We start from the raw sequence: 17342 nt of genomic DNA, 5'->3' as shown, positions 1-17342 counted from the left end.
ACGAGGTGAAGTATATGTTCATTTTTGTAAAAAGAAATACTGTAAGAATTAAACTGGAAATAAAAACAGTTACATGTAGAGAGTGTAAATGGGGTTGGGGGGTTAGAGGGATGAAATTGAAAGTGAAACTTCTGAGGATAACTCTTTTTTTTTTCTCCCCTCAGTGCTGGGGATTGAATTGGGCCAGGCACATACTAAGCAAGTGCTTAATATAGTTTCATTCTTGAGACCATAGGCTTTTATGTTTAAAAATAAAATGACATCTTAAAAAAGTAAATATTAAAATTGGAAAAAAAATTAGTAGTCAGAGGTAAAAATGGCCATGGCCCATAGCTGTGGACAGATACAGAATCTTGGTGTACATACCCTAATACCACTAAAAAACAAAACAAAACAAAACAAAAAACCTACAACCAAAAAAGTACCCAAAAAATCTGGTGTGCTATTCACTAAAAAAAAAGAAATAAGCTAGGCGCCGGTGACTTATGCTTGTAATCTTAGCTACTTGGGAAACTGAGATTGGGAAGATTACTGTTCAAGGCCAGTCCAGGCAAATAGTTCATGAGACCCCATCTCCAAAATAACCAGAATGGACTGGGGTATGGCTCAAATGATAGACTGCCTGTTTTGCAAGCTGAAAGCCCTAAGTTCAAACCCCAGTCCCACCAAAAACAAGCCCTCCCTATTGTGGTACTGACCCAAAGCTGCAGGCCCCTGTTTTGGTAGGGGTTCCTCAGTTCTGTCTTGGAACTCCCAGAAAACATCTTCAGGTTGGCCTGCGGAGTCCTGGGTGTTCATCTTGAACCTGCCATAGATTTTTGTTTTTGGTGGTGCTGGGAATCAAATCCAGGACGTCATACTTACTCCACAAGGGCTCTTCCCTGAGCTACAGCCTCAACTCTAGTTTTTAGTTTTGAGTTGCTATGGTAGAAAATATGGATAAGTGACTCTCTTACCTTTAAACACTGTTTGGTGAACTCTTGTTTTTCCCTGATGATGTGATGTGAAGGTGCTCACATACATAGTAGATGTGTGCTTTTCCCTTTCTTAGTTCCTCTCCCTAGTGACATATCTGTGGTCATCCCAAGGTTGCATGTGCATGATGCAAGGTTAGGTCAAGTGTGAGTGGTATTGAGTTCAAGTTCTTTCTGAGAGAGAGTGTATAATGCATAATATTAGGATGCTAGTGGCTGTGGGATCACTGTGACAAGCTAATTACCAGGTCATTTTCAGATCTGAGAATATCTGTTTCTGAGATTATTTTCTGTAATACCAGAGATGACAACTTCTGATTCTGTTAAAGTAATTTTTTGTTTGTTTGAGACAGGGTCTTGCTTTCTAGCACAGACTGTCCTTAAACTCATGATTCTCCTGCCTCATACTCTGAGTGCTGGGATTACAAGTGTGTGCCACCAGGTCCAGCCACTAAAATAATTAAAGTGAATGATATGTTTGTTGCATCTGACTGAGGAATGCATTTATCTATATGAATATTTTCATGTGTTGACGTGTGTCATTATTAGCAAAGGTTTCTCACTTGTCTTTTGTTTTTTAGGTCATCCTATGCAGATATGTTACATGACAAAGACAGAGTAAGTATAAAAGGAAACCTTATATTGATGTAATCGTGTTTGAAATCTTGAATTGCAAGAAGGTTAAAAACTCCAGGGAATCATGATGGTCAAATGATACTGAGAGGCAGTATGGTGTAGTAGTCAGGAAGTTAATCAGGAGACTGAGTCCTGCCCTGGCTGTCTTCCCTGCAACCCCTTCCCGCCCCTGTCCCAAGCCTTCCACATTCCTGATACTTCTCCTGCCTTGTGCTGCTCAGTTTTTAGGCTTCACTTTGCATCTGTCTCCTTTAGGCTTCTTACCTTCTAAACCATCTGAATAGGGCAGACTTAGTCAAGTATTCTGGTAGATCAAGAAACTCTTTGGGGGCTGGTAGAGTGACTCAAGTAGTAGAGCGCCTGTCTAGCAAGCATGAGACCCTGAGTTCAAGTATCAGTGCTGCCAAAAAAAAAAAGAAAAGAACTGTGTTCAATTCACTTAGCTGGGTGCTGGTTGTTCATGCCTGAAATCGCAGCTAATCAGGAAGATTGTGGTTCAAAGCCAGCCTGGATAAATAGTTCAAGAGACCTTCTCTCGAAAAAACCCAACACACAAAAAGGGCTGGTGGAGTGACTCAAAGTGTAGGCCCTGATTCAAGCCTCAGTACCACAAAAAAGGGGTTGGGGGAGGGAAGGTGTAGGAGGAGGATGAATATGGTGCAAATAATGTATACAAATAATGTATACAAATAATAATTTACACTCGTAAATGCAGAAGTGATACCTGTTGAAATTGTTCCAGGAATTGGGAGGGAGGGGGTGAACAAGAGTAGTGGATGTGAATTCAAGTATGATATATCTGATACACTGTAAGAACCTTTGTAAATGCTACTCTGTACCCCTGCCCAGCACAACCATTGAAAAAAGAAAAGACAAGGCTTTACAGTACTGGAGTTTGGGCTCTGGCCTTATGCTTTCCTAGGAAGGCACACTACTACTGAGCCATGCCTTCAGCCTCTAGATCAGACTTGAGGAGGGGAGAGTAGAAGCTTAAGGATTAAATAACAAGAGTCATTGGTGTTCTCCCAAAGAGTTTTGTACATGTGCTGGTGTTGTTGCTGGTGCCTCCTTCAATTTTATCTTAATAAAGCTATGGGGGGGAAACAGTCAGAGGTGGGACCTAGTCCTCATTCCCATTCCCCTCAGAGCAGCAGTAGCAACACTCGAGTGTTGACCCATTTTAGAGGTGAGAGCATTAGCCTCACACACCCTTCCCTCCTCTGTGGAAAATAACTAAAGATGATAGAATAAATACTTGTCTGTCTTTTTTTTTTTTTTTGATGATACTGGGGCTTGAACTCAGGGCCTCATGCTTGCTAGGCAGGCACTCAACCACTTGAGCCACTCTGCCAGCCCTGTTTTGTGTTGGGTATTTTAGAGATAGGGTCTCTGGAACTGTTTGCCTGGGCTGGCCTCAAACCATGATCCTCTTGATCTCTGCCTCTTGAGTAGCTAGGATTACAGATGTGAACCACTGGTGCCTGGCTAATCAGTATTTTTTAATGCATCGATGACCTAGCAAGTTAGTAGGAATTAAGAGGCTATTAACTTATGTAATAGTAGATAACTAATACAGAACTGGTTTCAAAAGGACAATATTCTCTGACCACAGTGAAAGCAAGTCAAAGATGTCAATTACAAGAAAGTGACTAAAGAAAAATCAGAAAAACAGATTTTTGGACATTAAGAAATGCACTCCAGCTGGGTGCTGGTGGCACACACCTGTAATCCTAGCTACTCTGGAGGCAGAGATCAGGAGGATCAAGTTTTGAAGCCAGCTTGAGCAAATAGTTCCAGAGACCCTATCTTGAAAAAAACAATCATAAAGAAAGGGCTGGCAGAGTGGCTCAAGGTGAAGGCCCTGAGTTCAAGCCCGAGTACTGCAAAAAAAAAAAAACCAACAAAAAACACACACTCTGGCAGGCATGGTGGTACATGCCTATAATCTAGTACTTAAGAGGCTATGGAAGATCATGAGTTATTTTCCACAGAGGAATACCTGTTCAGCTAAACTGCTACAGATGGAAGATAAAAATGTGTGTGTACTGAACCTTCAAGATGGAAGGAAGTTATTTCTTGAGGGGGAGGTACTTTTTAGACAAGAAAGCTCTAGAGTTGGAGTTTAATAAGGGAAGAAAGGTCACATTGTATATTGTAATGGAGTTGGTTGCCCAGATGCAGGAGGATGGAAAGCAATGGGAGCACACCAAAATAACGCAGTAGTGCTTGCAGGAGCCCTGACCTTACCTAGCACTGAAAAGCAAAAGAAGTTTAGGATTTCCAGAACCCAGAAGCTAAAAGGGAGATCCTGTGTGGCTGGTGGTCTCACATCTCAAATGATTGATGTTCAAGTGCTGCTGCTGTTGCTCTGAGAAGCCTGAGCAGCCACCCTACAGGAAGGAGCGGGCTTCCTCCCTGTTCCTATCCTCCAGCCACCCTCTTATTTTTCCAGTTGGCTATATCTAACAACTAGTAAAGGAAGAGTGTGGTTTGCAGAGTTCCCACCTCAGCATCGCTAAGCAAAGTGTGGAAGAGTGAATGCACAAGAGATACTTGATTAATGAAAGACAAGGCGCTGACCCAGTGCTCCTGGAGTTGCCAAAGCCTGCCCAGCTTCGCTCTCCAGAATGTCCTCATTTACACGGGTGCTGCCAGCTATGACTCTTCAGCTCTTTAAAGCACCTTTTCACCATAACTAGTGTGAAGTAACAGCTATTTCTTCCTCTCTCTTAGAATGTAAAATATTACCAGGGTATTCGGGCTGCTGTGAGCAGGGTGAAGGGCAGAGGACAGAAAGCCTTGGTTGTTGACATCGGCACTGGCACAGGACTCCTGTCGATGATGGCAGTCACAGCAGGTGCTGACTTCTGCTATGCTATTGAGGTGAGCCACACTGCTCCTGTGTGTGTCCTGAATCTGGTGTGGGAAGGCCCTATGCCCTTGACTTTTCATTCACATTCCTGTCCATTCACATTCATGGAGTACTTGCTTCATGCTAAGCACAAGTCCAGGTTCTCAGCACATAGAGATGAGTCGGACAGAATTACTTCCTCAAGGAGCTCGTTTTCTGCTCTGAGAATTGTGACTGTTGACCTTGTCTACATGTCACACTCACTGAAGAGCTTTAAAAAATGCTGATACTGGCTGGATACCTGTGGCTCATGCCTGTAATCCTAGGTACTTGGGAGGCTCACATGGGGAGGATTGAGGTTTGAGGCTAGCCTGGGAAAAAAGTTCACGAGACCTTCCCCCTTCCTGGCATGTGGTGATGCCCTGCTGTCATCCCAGCAATGTCAGGAAATTTAAAATAGGGTGATGGTGGTCCAGGCCAGGCTGGGCAAAAAAGCAAGACCCTATCTCCAAACTAACCAGAACAAAAAAGCCCTGGAGGTGTTGCTCAAGTGGTAGAGCACCTGTGTAGCAAGTGGGAAGCCCTGAGTTTGAACTTCAGTACCACCACTACCAACAAAAATATACTGATACTTAGTCTACCCCACCCCAGAGATTTTGATTTGAGAATTTTGAATGTGTAGCAAAGTTAAATCGCCCTATAGAGTCAGCTATTTTATTATGTTTACCAATCTACGATTTCTTTAATAAAACAATAAAACATTAAACATGTTATTTTTGTTGCTGGTGGAGTGGATCAAGTAGTAGAGCACCTGCCTAGCAAGCACAAGACTCCAAGTTCAACCCCTAGTAACCACCCCCCCAAAAATATATATGTATGTTACTTTTCTGAGAATGTAAATAATATATACTATTGCAGGAAATTAGTAAATACAAAATTTAAATAGTGTGCTAATGCAGAAGTCCATTAACTTTTTTGGGGCAGGGACATGTGTTTAAGTACTTTCCCATATAAAATTAGATTTGGTTTCTTATTTGCAAAATGGGAGGAAAACTTGAATTTAGGTATGATTGAGTTAGAAGTAACAAAACTCTAAAATAATCGTGGCTTAAACACAGTAGAAGTTTTTCACTTTCTCACATGGAATTCGGAGGTTAATGGTCCAGTCTATTCTATTTACAGCTCCCTACCCTGTGATCCCTACAGTGTGGCCCCTGTTCTCATGGTCTAGAAAGGTGAGCATTTTAGGCTGATGATATACTATAGTGTTTGGGAAACAGTGTTATCCAGAGTTTTGGTAAAGAATGTTACGGGGGCTGAAAGGCAAGCCTCAAGTGGCTAGGCAGGAGTTCAATCCCTCTCCAGTACTGCCAAAAAAAAAAAAAAAAAGAGAGAGATAGAAGAATGTTATGGTAGAAAAATGAGGAAGGTAGGTTGCCTCCAGATTATTCAGGACCTGCATGCCACAGTAAAGAGTTTAAAGAGTATTTTGAGTAAGATATTTTTAACCTAGGATAAAAATAATGAACTTGGGATCTCCATGAGATCAAGTCCTGAGACTTACGTGTATGTATGTGAGAGACTGTGCACTTGCCTTGGGATTTCATAAAAAGGAGTAAGAGCCACTTTCTCTACTTTGTAGGTATTTGAGTAGATATAAAGGAATCATATGTTTTAGGATGATTACCTTGATAGCTTCAAAATAAGTTTTATTAATCCTTATTTTACAAATGAAGAAACCAGGATCCAGAAAAGTTAAAAGACTTAAGTCCTACAGGGTAGTATGAGGTTTGATCCCCAACACTAATGAAAAAAACAAAATTAATGAGGAAAGCTGAACCTGAAACTGTGGGCTCCTGATTCCTAATCATGGTGCTTACTCCACAATAATAGCTTTGATGGGAGGCTGTGTGTATGTTTGTGTGTCTGGGTTCATGTGTTAGTTTCCTAGCTTGAGGATATAAGAAGGCAGTGCTGCCATTGACTGGTAAGAGGAAGCCAGAGGGAGATGCTTATTTCTTGGGAAAGGTAACACATTTTATGTTGTTTGTGTTAAGAGAAACAGGTCCTAAGGCAGGAACTGGTACATGAGTGGACCATTAATTAAAAGCGAGAGAAAAACACAGTTTTTGGCAGAATTGGTAGGACTATGCTTTTGGATTTTTCTGTATTCCTATGTCAGTTACCTAGATTTCTAATTCTGTCTTCCTCTCTGGCCTGTGACACGCAGCACCTCTGCCCTTTGGCTCTTGACCTCTTTGATGGCCTCTCAGATTTTGCTTTAGTGACCATCTGTTTGAACCCCGTCTTTGTTGACTGCCATGAGCACAAGGCACTAGGCAGACAAGTGCAGAAGAATAAGCAAGTGATACTCATGTAGGACCTGCGAGATAAGATCTTTGAACGTTAAGATAGTGGTATTTACAAGTGGACTAGGGACTCACTTGCTAAGATGTGATGGTGAAGTTGAATAGAGTGAGAAGAGCAAACCTCGAAAACACACCTGCTTTTAACAGCTGAAGAAGGAAGTGTGGCCAATAATGTCAAGTTCAGACAGATAGGGAAAGACCCTAGAGGAGAACGTGTCTCTAGAGGAGATGTACTGCATTAAAACCATGTAAAAGAGTGAGTGACTGACAGGTATAGATGGGAGAAAGCAGAACTATCCAGTAGAATTTTCTATGATGATGAAATCTTCTAAGACTGGGTTGTCTAATACAGTGAGTCCTAGTCATATGTAGTTACTGAGCACTTGAAACATGGCTCGTATGATAGAAGAACTGAAGTTTTAATTTTATGCCATCTTCATTCCCGTTTAAATAGTTGCATGTTGCTACTGAATTAGACAGCAGAGGGTTAGAGATTAGGCTGGATGAGGACTGAGAAAGCTGTTGAGTTGGCAGCAGGAGGTCATTGGTGACGTCTTTCAGGTGATACTTTGAGAAGAGAGGAGGATCAAGGAGTGAGTGGAATGTAAAACATAGTCTGGGAAGAGTGGCTCAAGTGGTAGAGCACCTGTTTAGCAAGCACAAGGCCCTAAGTTCAAATCCCAGTATGGCCAAAAAAAAAAGAAAAAAAAATATATATACAATGACTGCTTCTAAAAACATTAAGCTAAGTTCTAGAAACAGTTTTTCTAGTTGAGCACATATCTATTCTTTACAAAAGAATATAGCAGCCAGGCACTGGTAGCTCATGCCTGTAATCCTAGCTACTCAGGAGACAGAGATCAGGAGGATCACAGTTCAAAGCCAGCCTAGGCAAATAGTTTGTGAGACTCTTATCTTGAAAAAAACCCTTCACAAAAAAGGGCAGATGGAGTGGCTTACGGTGTTGGGCCTGAGTTCAAGCCCCAGTACCCCCTGAAAAAGGAAAAGAATACAGCATTTCCCTCTTTATTATTGTAAAATGTGTGTTTGTGTGTGTGTTCACGGTGGAAAATACAGAGAAGGATTTGGAAAAAATGAAAATCTTGTCATTGTGACCAGTTACTTTATCATTTGTTTTATTTGCATCCTGTATGTGTCAACATGAGTTTGTATGTTTTATGTACTGAAGTTTGGTTGGTCTGTGAAATCTAGACTTAGGTAGGTTGGAAAGTAAGAGATAGAGGGACTGATGTGTAGGGGACTGTGAAGGACCCAGGGAAGACTTCTGGTGAGGGAAGAGTTTGTGCTGCCCTGGAAAGTTGGGTTTGATTTGGCCTGTGGAGCTAGGACAAGGAAGGCTCCAGCTTGCCTGTGAACCCTGGGGAGACTAGTCCATGTGGCTGAGCATTGTTGTGGGGTTTGGAGAAAATAAAAGGAGCTGGCTAAGATATAGTAGCCTATATTGTGGAGGGTCCCAAGTACTGTAAGGAAATGCAGGCCGTGTTCTGCCATCAGTGGGTGTCTGAGACATTTCTGAGTGTGATAGTTATCTATCCATAATTATATCTTTTTTGTTTGTTTGTTTCTGTTTCACTGGAGTTTGAACTCAGGGCTTCACACTTGCAGACTAGGCTCTCTGAGGCACTTGAGCCATACCTCCAGTCCATTTTGCACTGGTTATTTTGGAGATGGGGGTCTTATGAACTATTTTGCCTGAGCTGGCCTTGAACTGGCCTTGAACTGCAATCTTCTTGATCTCTGCCTCCTGAGTAGCTAGGATTACAGGCATGAGCCACTGGTGAACAGCTCCTAACAGTCTCACTTTACTGGGGAATCGAGCACATGTCCTCAGATTTTTGAGGCAAGGCCCCTTTCTGCTCTTCAGTGTCCATAGCGTGGCAATAACACCTACTGTCCTTACTGGGTGATACAGGATCCGTCATCCCCACTCAGCATGGCATGTAGTGAGAGCTTTTTTTTGACAGTACTGGGTTTGAACTCTGAGCCTCATGCTAGGAAGTATCTATACCACTTCGGCCATGACCCAGCCCTGGTGGGAACTTACTTTTTCCTTTTTTTTAAGTATTAGCATATTATAGTTGTAGGGGGGAGGGACATTGTGACATTTACAAAAGTATATCTTAGATTCGTCAACTCCATCTTTCTCCATTATGCCCCTCTTCCCCCCAGTAGGAACTTCTGACTGCACTGAATACCTGAATCTTATCTTTGTATGTTCATTTTCAGACACATATTTGAAGAATAAAGCATCAAGTTACAAATTTTAGCACCAGAATCAAGAAATATCTTACTAACCTTGTGGTGCAGGATATTTTAAAATTTACTGTTCATGTTTTTCCTGGGTTTTGGTTCTAATTTCTAGGTTTTCAAGCCTATGGCTGATGCTGCTGTGAAAATTGTGGAGAAAAATGGCTTCAGTGATAAGATTAAGGTTATCAACAAACATTCCACTGAGGTGACTGTAGGGCCAGGTGAGATCTACAAGTCCTGTTTGCAAAGTTTTCCTTGTTCTTGTATGAGGGAGGAAAAGATGGTTTCCAACAACCTGAAATAGACCCAGGTCTTCTTTGTGGTAGCTTTGATTGTAAGCACTTTGCTTGTCTTGATTTTTCTATGTGGCACAGACTTTTGAGGTGTCCAGAATAAGTTTTATTTTTTAATCTGTCTATCTATTTATTTATTTATTTAGCGGCATTGGTATTTGAACTCAGGTCCTCACACTTGCTAAGGAGGTAATTTTATCGCTTAAGCCATTCTACCAGCCCTTTTTTGTGATGGTTTTTTTTTTCCAAGACAAGAGTCTCTGAACTAATTACCGCGGGCTGGCTTGGAGCCACAACCCTCCTGATCTCTGCCTAGCCAGGAGGAGATAAATTCATACTTCTAAAATTTCATATACCCTTTGATACTTGGAGGGTACAGTTGAAAGAGTTGCAAAATTAAAAAAAAAGCTTTTATGGTAGATTGTGGCTTTCACCAGTTTTTTTTTTTTTTAATATAGTATTTTAGAATTGAAGCATCTATTGAAAATCAACATTTTTCTTCCATTTAAAAAAAGTATTTTATGCTGGGCATGTTGGTAAATGCCTATAATTCCAGCACTTAGGGGGCTGAGGCAGGAGGATCATGAGTTTGAGGCCAGCCTGAACTACATAGGAAGACCTTGTCTCAAAAAAAATAATGAAAGTTGGGCTGGAGGTGTGGCTCAAGTGGTAAGCCACTGCCTAGCAAGTGAAAGGCCCTGCATTTGATCTCCAGCACTGTGAAAAAATGTTTTCTTTTTCTTTTTTTGTGATACTGATGTTCAAAGCCTCACACTTTCTGGGTAGGCACTGAGCCACACAAAGACATAATTAATTAAAAAACTTTTTTTTATGGTACTAAGGATCAAATCCAGGACCTTGTGCATGCTAGGCATACACTAAACCTCTGCGCTATATCCCTAGCCACAAAAAAATACCTTAATGGAAAACCTGAAATATACAAAACAAAACCTCAGAAGCAGCAAAGTTCTGTTACTGCTATGGTACCTGGCACCATTTTATTTTTTTTAATTAGCTTCTCAATCATCATCTGGAGTAGCATCATGAAAAACAGCTCTGGCTAAAGCATGGTCTCTACTATGTATCATAAAATAGGTACACGATACTTTGCTGAAAGTATTCTTTTTAAGACTGTATCTTAGAGCTGAATGTGATGGTACACATTTGTAATCCCAGCACTCATGAGGCTGTGGCAGGAGGATCGTGAGTTCAAAGCCATATGCTGAGATCCTATCTCAAAAAACAAAAGACAGCAAGAATATAGTTTGAAGAGCTTTGACAAATAGAAACATACTCATGACTACCACCCACAATCAAGTAATCAGATACTTCCATCATGCCCAAAGGATTCCTCATGACCCTGTGTAACTTTTTAAATTCTTTTATGTCTAGAAATTGAACCCAGGGCCTTGCCCATGTTAGGAAGTTTTCTACCATTAAACTACTTCCCAGCCATGTTACATAGCATAGTGCTTTTGAGGCTCATGCATGTTGTTCTGTCCCTCCAGAGTTCATTCTTTTTTATTCCTGAGTAGTGCTTCATTATATGTGTATGCCACGTGTACGACAGTTTGTTTACCCCTCCACCCGTGGAGGGACAGGGCTAGCTCCTCATAGGTCTTTAAGTTCACTGATCTTTTCTTTTACAGTACCTAGTCTGTTGCTAAGTAAACTAGTGAACTTTTTCGTTTCTGATTCAGTTTTGTTGTTGTAGTTGTGTTTTTGAGATAGAGTCTTGTTATAAGCCCATGCTAGCCTGGAACTCTTATGTAGCCCAGACTGGCCTTGAACTTTCTATCCTTCTGACTTTGATTGTGGGTTTTTGTTTTTTTTTTCTTTTTTAATCTCTAAAAGTTCCATTTGTTTCTTTTGTATAATTTTCATTTTCCTCATTATTTATGTTCATGTTTTCCTTCAAGTATGTAACATTTAGTTTTAAAGGTTTAATATATCTATATTTTTAGTTGAGACTATAGTCTGTGCTGGCCTCAAACTCAGAATCTCCTGCCTCAGCTTCCCAAGTGCTGGGATTGCAGGTGTACCACCATACCACGCAGCAGTTTTCATATTCTTCTGTTACTACCATCTCTGTATTTTCTGGGTTTGTTCTACTTATTAGTTTTTATCCTGGTTCTCGGCTGTTTTCTTTTTTCATTTGTCTCCTAATTTTTATTTGGATGCTGTGGGTTGTTGGGAATCCTAGATTTTGTTGTCTTTAAAGCTGTCTGGCATGCAGCTGGATCACCTGCATTTGTTTAATTCCTTTAAGACTTGTCTATAAGCTTTGTTGGAGCAGATTAGGATAGCTCTAAGTCAGGGTTTCTCAGCAACAGCATTGCTGACATTTTGGGCCTGGTGAAAATTTCTGTTTTCTGCCATCCCTATCCCATGCTTTGTAGGATGGTTAGTTGATCCCTGGCCTCTACCCAGTAAGATGCCAGGAGCACTCCCCTTCTTCCACCATTTGTGCTGAGAATGTTTCCCGGCACTGCCAGATAGCTCTGCATGGGGCCAAGAAAAAAGTACCACCTGTTGGGAACTACTGTTCTAAGTCTACTTTGGCCAGGCTATCCTGGCATGACCTTGCTGGGGTCTCTGCTGAGTGCCTTGAGTTGCTCAGCAAGGATTCTCTAGTCTGGGCTGTTCAGAATTTGAGTGTTTCCCAGTCTTCTGAGAGCTCCGGAAATTGTTCACTTGTCACCCTTTCTTTGCTTCACCTTACAGAGTTTAGCCTGTGTGTGTATGAATAGATTGAATCACAGATTTAAGAGGAGCCCTAGGCAGGGCTCTCAAGTCCTTTTTCTGTGTAACTTTCTCTCTGGCTGTCTCCCTGGCAGATTAGCTGCTTCCGCTTCCCTGAACTCTATTTTCTGTCTTGTGGAGCTCAGCAGGACTTGCTCTGCATTACTTCTCATGGCTGGAAAAAGCGTCTTGGCCAAAGGTCAGACCAGTCCACTTGGTTCATTTCTCACTCTACCTTGAGCTATGCTTCGAGCCCCTTTAGGGTTTTTTTGAGACAGGGTCTCACTAACTTTACTCAGGCTGGCCTTGTGATTCTCCTGCCTCACCTCCCAAGTAACTGGGATTACAGGTGTGCACCACCATGTCTACCTTCATTTTCTTATGTCTACCTTCTTATTTAGTGTCTGAAGTACTTACTTCATCTGTTTAGACCAGACCTTTTTTTTTTTTGGTGGTGGAACTGGGGTTTTAAACTCAGGGTCTACACCTTGAACTGTTCCACCAGCCCTTTTTTGTGAAGGGTTTTTCACAATAGGATCTTGAGAACTGTTTGCTGGGGCTGGCTTCGAACTGTGATCCTCCTGATCTCTGTCTCCTGAATAGTTAGGATTACAGGCGTGAGCCACCAGCACTTGGCACAGAAGGGGTCTTTTGCCTAAGCCTATCCAGGCTTGGTGTGCACCACTATGTCCAGCTCCAGGATCATTCATTTTTGGAAGTTGGCTTGACAGCATGGAGACCAACCTATAAGGGAGCCTTTGCGTGGAGCTCTGTGACTCTGCCTCATGCCTCCTTCCAAGACATGGTGTTCACACACACCCTGATTAGGCCAGTCCCCTCATGGGCTTCCCTCATACTTTCTGTTTGGAGCATTTATTGCTGCAATAACTAAATATTTAAGTAGTTTTACATTTAATGTCTGTACTGCTACACAGCCAAGACATGAGGTAATGAATGGGCTGTGTAGATCTTATTAATCATTGCATTTCATTATCTGCACATAAAGGAATTCAGAGATACTTGTTTGGTGAGTAGATTGTCAAATTTACTTGTTCTGTACCTCCTTGTAAGTGGTACATCCCCCCCAGCCTCACCCCACTCTGGTGCTGAGGATCAAAGCCAGACCCTTGCACATGCTAGGTAAGCACTGCCACTGAGCTGCACCCTATCCAGGACTTTGTTTCTAATCCCCCATCTCAACATGTGGCTTTCTTGTTACCATGTTGGGTGTGTCTCTGCTTCCCCTTTCCAACTGTTATAGTGTTGGTTCTTTGCCATTTTGACCTCCCTGAATCTTTCTCTTTCTGGACCCAGTGATATCTCCCAATCTTGGTGGTTCTTCGTTACTTTCTGTCTCAAATGTTCTAATCTCAGCCATCCTTACAGTGGCATCTAGTTTGTTGCCTATTGCCCAAAAATGGATTATACACTGAGCATGTGTAGCAGTTACTCATCCATCTATCCATCATGTAGCAAAGATTTATAACATACCTAGGCACCTCTGCATTGCCCACCCCCATATATTAGCACTCTCATGCTATATTATTTGATAAAATTCACTGGTTCATAAGGCTTTGTTTTTATTTTAATGAGGCAAATTTGGATGCTCAATCATCTTATTACATAATTGGCTTAAAATTACTCAGGAGATAGAATTGGCAGGGCTTGGTGATTGATTGACTATAGGATGACAGAGGGAGGAATGAAGATTTATGCTTGTGTTTGTTGACTCTTACTGGGTATTAGGCATTCTTCTAGGCTCTAGAATAAGGTGGTGAACAGTGCAGGCAGGATCGCTACTCTCCTGGAGATAGTAATGATGCCATTTTCTGGACAATATGAAGCTGCCATTTAGTGAGGCAGAAACACCACAGGGAGTAGCAGGTAGGTGGCATTGAGGGTAGGTCATCTTTGAATAGTGTAATTCAGTTGAAGTTTGACATAACATTTGAGAGGTTGGGCTGGGCCACTTGGGTGGGTGGTCTCTGCCAGGAAATTGAGTTTCTTCTAAATCTCTGTCTTACTTCACAGTGCTATGGAGCGCAACTGTTTTTACTTTTGTTACCCTAACCACCACTTCTTGAGACAGAGCTCATTCCCACCCCCATTCCCACCTCCTTTTTATAGATGAGGCAATTGATGGTTAGAAAGCTGAGGGCTCAGGGCAAGAAAACAGGATACAGATTAGATCTCTAGGACTCCAGGTTCAAGCTCTTTCCACTACACCCTTCTCTGAACCATTTAAATATTTTACTTTTCTAGCATCATCTGTGAAACTCTTCCCCTGTATAGTGGTGAAACTCTTCCCCTGTATAGTGAAGATGAGTGGGCTTTGTCAAATTGTAATTCATGAGCCATTAAAAATGTTTACAGTTAATTCTCCATGATGAATAACCCTTTCCAAAGTCAATTTTATCTCTTGCTCATTAAAAATTATAATTATAGAAGTAACATTACATTACAGAGGTTTAGAAACAGTTAACAAAAGAGCCAAAACTGGTGTTATTTGGGAGATTCTTTGGTAGCAGGACACCAACTTAAATAAGAGGATTTAATAGAAAGAATCTGGGCATTCTAAATCATGGATCTCAATGTTGGTAGCTGAACTCATGGTGACTGGGTCTTTCTCTCTTGCTTTGGTTTTCCTTCCCTCTCTCTCTAGTCTGGAAGTATTCAGAGTAGCACTATTCAGTTTTTGCTCTCCCAATGATTTTTGCTAGTAAGGATGGAAAATTTTCCATATATTTAACTGATTTTAATGGGATTGGGGTTTGAACTAAGGGCTTTGTGCTTGCTAGGTTGGCACTCTACTGCTTGAGCCACACCTTCAGCAGTACAATTTGTATTTTTATCTGGTTTTGTTTTGGGGTACTTACAGTTTTCTTATCATTTTTTCCAAGTCTTCCACAGCTTCAATATATTTTTTGTTGTTGTTGTTAGCAAAGTGGGAGATTTTATTGAGTTAGAAAAGTAGCAGAAAGTATAGCTCCCAGAGCTAGGAGGGATCCCCAAATGAGGGTGTCCCACAACCCCAATCTTAAATGTATAGAAAAGTTCAAAGAGCAGTGAGGTATCCATTTTCCCTGACATTGTATTTACCAGTTACATTTTTCCATATGTATGTCATCTGTGTGTGTGTGTGTGTGTGTGTGTGTGTGTGTGTGTGTGTGTGTTTTGTTTTGTTTTTTTGAAACTACATATCCTAGGCTTTGGACTTTTGATGCTCCTGCCTCCACCTCCCTAGTGCTGGGATTATAAGCATATTCCATCATGCCTAGCTGTATATGAATTTTTGTCACTGTTGAACCATTCAGAATTCAGTTGCAGGCACAGTATTTCAAATATATGCATGTGTTTTCAATGTAAACACCTATTGATCATATCTTTCACATATTTACTGTAAATATTTTTCTAGTCTGTTGCTTGTTTCTGACTTTGTTTCCTTGTGTTTTCAGATGGTGACATGTCATGCCGTGCCAACATTCTGGTCACTGAGCTGTTTGACACAGAACTGATTGGGGAGGGAGCACTGCCCTCCTATGAGCACGCGCACAGGCATCTTGTGCAGGTAGCATGCCCAAAGCCTTCTTCAGGCATGTGGCTGTTATCACAGCTGGTACCCACACAGTGCTAGCTGCTGCACCATGCTCAGCACAGCTGTTAGCCCCTCTCTTTTCAGTTGAGGACACCCTCAATATCTGGGAAGCATGTGGCTCAAGTGGCCAATATTGCTGAGGTGGAAAAGCCCTGTGCTAATAATTTTCTGGGATGGCAGCTGTGAGTGACTACACTCGCCACTGCTGGGCATCCAGGGCCTGTTACGTAGAGAATGTAGAATGAGGGAATGAATGAGGTAGGAGGAGCACTAGAAAGAAACTGGAAGAATACTGAGCAGTGCTGGGTAAAACCAGCGAGTCAGGACAGGTAAGGGTGGGTGGCTGTGCGTTGGACATTGCAGTAATGTGGTTCTGGTCCTGGTGCCTGGCATGAGTTGTGCTGAATGAGCACTCTTGAGTGCTGCTTGGTAGTGAGACTTGGACCGTCTTCCAAGTCAGTGTAGGAGTCCTCAGCATGATGACAATTAAAGTTTATCTTTTGAAGTATTAAATAGTGCCACGTAGCTAGGAACTTACCTGACTTAAATAATTTTAACACTTGGATGACTGAGGTAGGAGGATCAGGACTTCAAGGTCAGCCTGAACTGTACATGGTAAGATTCTGCCTTTCAAAAAAATAATAAAAAATCAAACTGGGCATGGTTGCACATGCCTGTAATCCCGTATTCAGGAAGCTAAGACAGGAGGATTGTGAATTTAAGGCATAACGTGCATTTTTTTTTTTTAAATCTAGTTTCTCTTTTATCCTTTCCCCAAGGGCATGGGGCTGAAAACAATTCCCTATCCTGATAGTGGGAGGGTTAGAGGTGCTAAATTGGCCTACTAAGGTCAGTTGGAATCACTGTGGATCAGATACCTGAATTTTTGTATGTTTTTGCTTTTTAATTTAAATTAGGAAAATTGTGAGGCAGTGCCTCACAGAGCAACAGTCTATGCCCAGCTGGTGGAGTCTAGAAGGATGTGGTCATGGAACAAGCTGTTTCCTGTTCATGTTCAGACCAGCTTCGGAGAGCAAGTCATTGTCCCTCCCTCAGAACTAGAGAGGTGCCCTGGTGCACCCTCTGTCTATGACATTCAGCTGAACCAGGTGTCATCTTCTGACTTCACTCTCCTCAGTGATGTGCTACCTATGTTCAGGTACCAAGGAGTCTCCTCGGGTGATAGTGCTTTGAGACATTTGATGGAAATGTGGGCCATTGGAAGTTCGTTTTGCTTGGGAAGAAAACCTAGCTGAGTCTTTTGAAACCAAGTATCATTCCTAGTGAGGTCACCATAGAAGCTTAACAATGGAGTGTGTAAGGTTAAATGATGCTTCAGTTTCTGAATATTCTTCCACAGTGTGGACTTCAGCAAGCAAGTCAGTAGCTCAGCAGCCTGCTACAGCAAGCAATTTGAACCTCTGAGATCTGGCCAGGCTCAGGTGGTTCTCTCCTGGTGGGACATTGAAATGGACCCTGAGGGGAAGATCAGGTGTACCATGGCCCCTTTTTGGGCACAGTCAGACCCAGAGGGCCTTCAGGTAAGACTCAGGAACTGAGCACGTTTTTATGGAAGGAAACATTCATTCACAGGAAAATAGCCTGTTGAAC

At 41.9% G+C, this 17342-nt stretch overlaps 1 protein-coding gene across 5 annotated transcripts in view; it reads left to right on the top strand.

Annotated features, from left to right (window-relative positions):
* Prmt7 (protein arginine methyltransferase 7) overlaps positions 1-17342 on the top strand; it is a 40154-nt gene that overhangs the window by 7924 nt on the left and 14888 nt on the right. For 2 of the 5 annotated variants that reach the window (XM_020181076.2, XM_074055771.1), the window contains 6 exons: positions 1556-1592; positions 4344-4493; positions 9214-9322; positions 15592-15704; positions 16649-16890; positions 17092-17272. In XM_020181076.2, the coding sequence (XP_020036665.1) occupies positions 1556-1592; positions 4344-4493; positions 9214-9322; positions 15592-15704; positions 16649-16890; positions 17092-17272 (832 nt within the window). Of the gene's footprint in view, positions 1-1555; positions 1593-4343; positions 4494-5643; positions 5697-9213; positions 9323-15591; positions 15705-16648; positions 16891-17091; positions 17273-17342 lie in introns of those variants that run through there. The other 3 variants (XM_020181077.2, XM_020181078.2, XM_074055772.1) reach the window with 3 other exon arrangements.

Source organism: Castor canadensis, chromosome 15 (assembly GCF_047511655.1).
Source record: "Castor canadensis chromosome 15, mCasCan1.hap1v2, whole genome shotgun sequence".
NCBI lineage: Eukaryota > Metazoa > Chordata > Mammalia > Rodentia > Castoridae > Castor > Castor canadensis.
The sequence above is the reverse complement of the archived record's forward strand: the minus strand, read 5'-3'. Positions and strand labels throughout refer to the sequence as shown.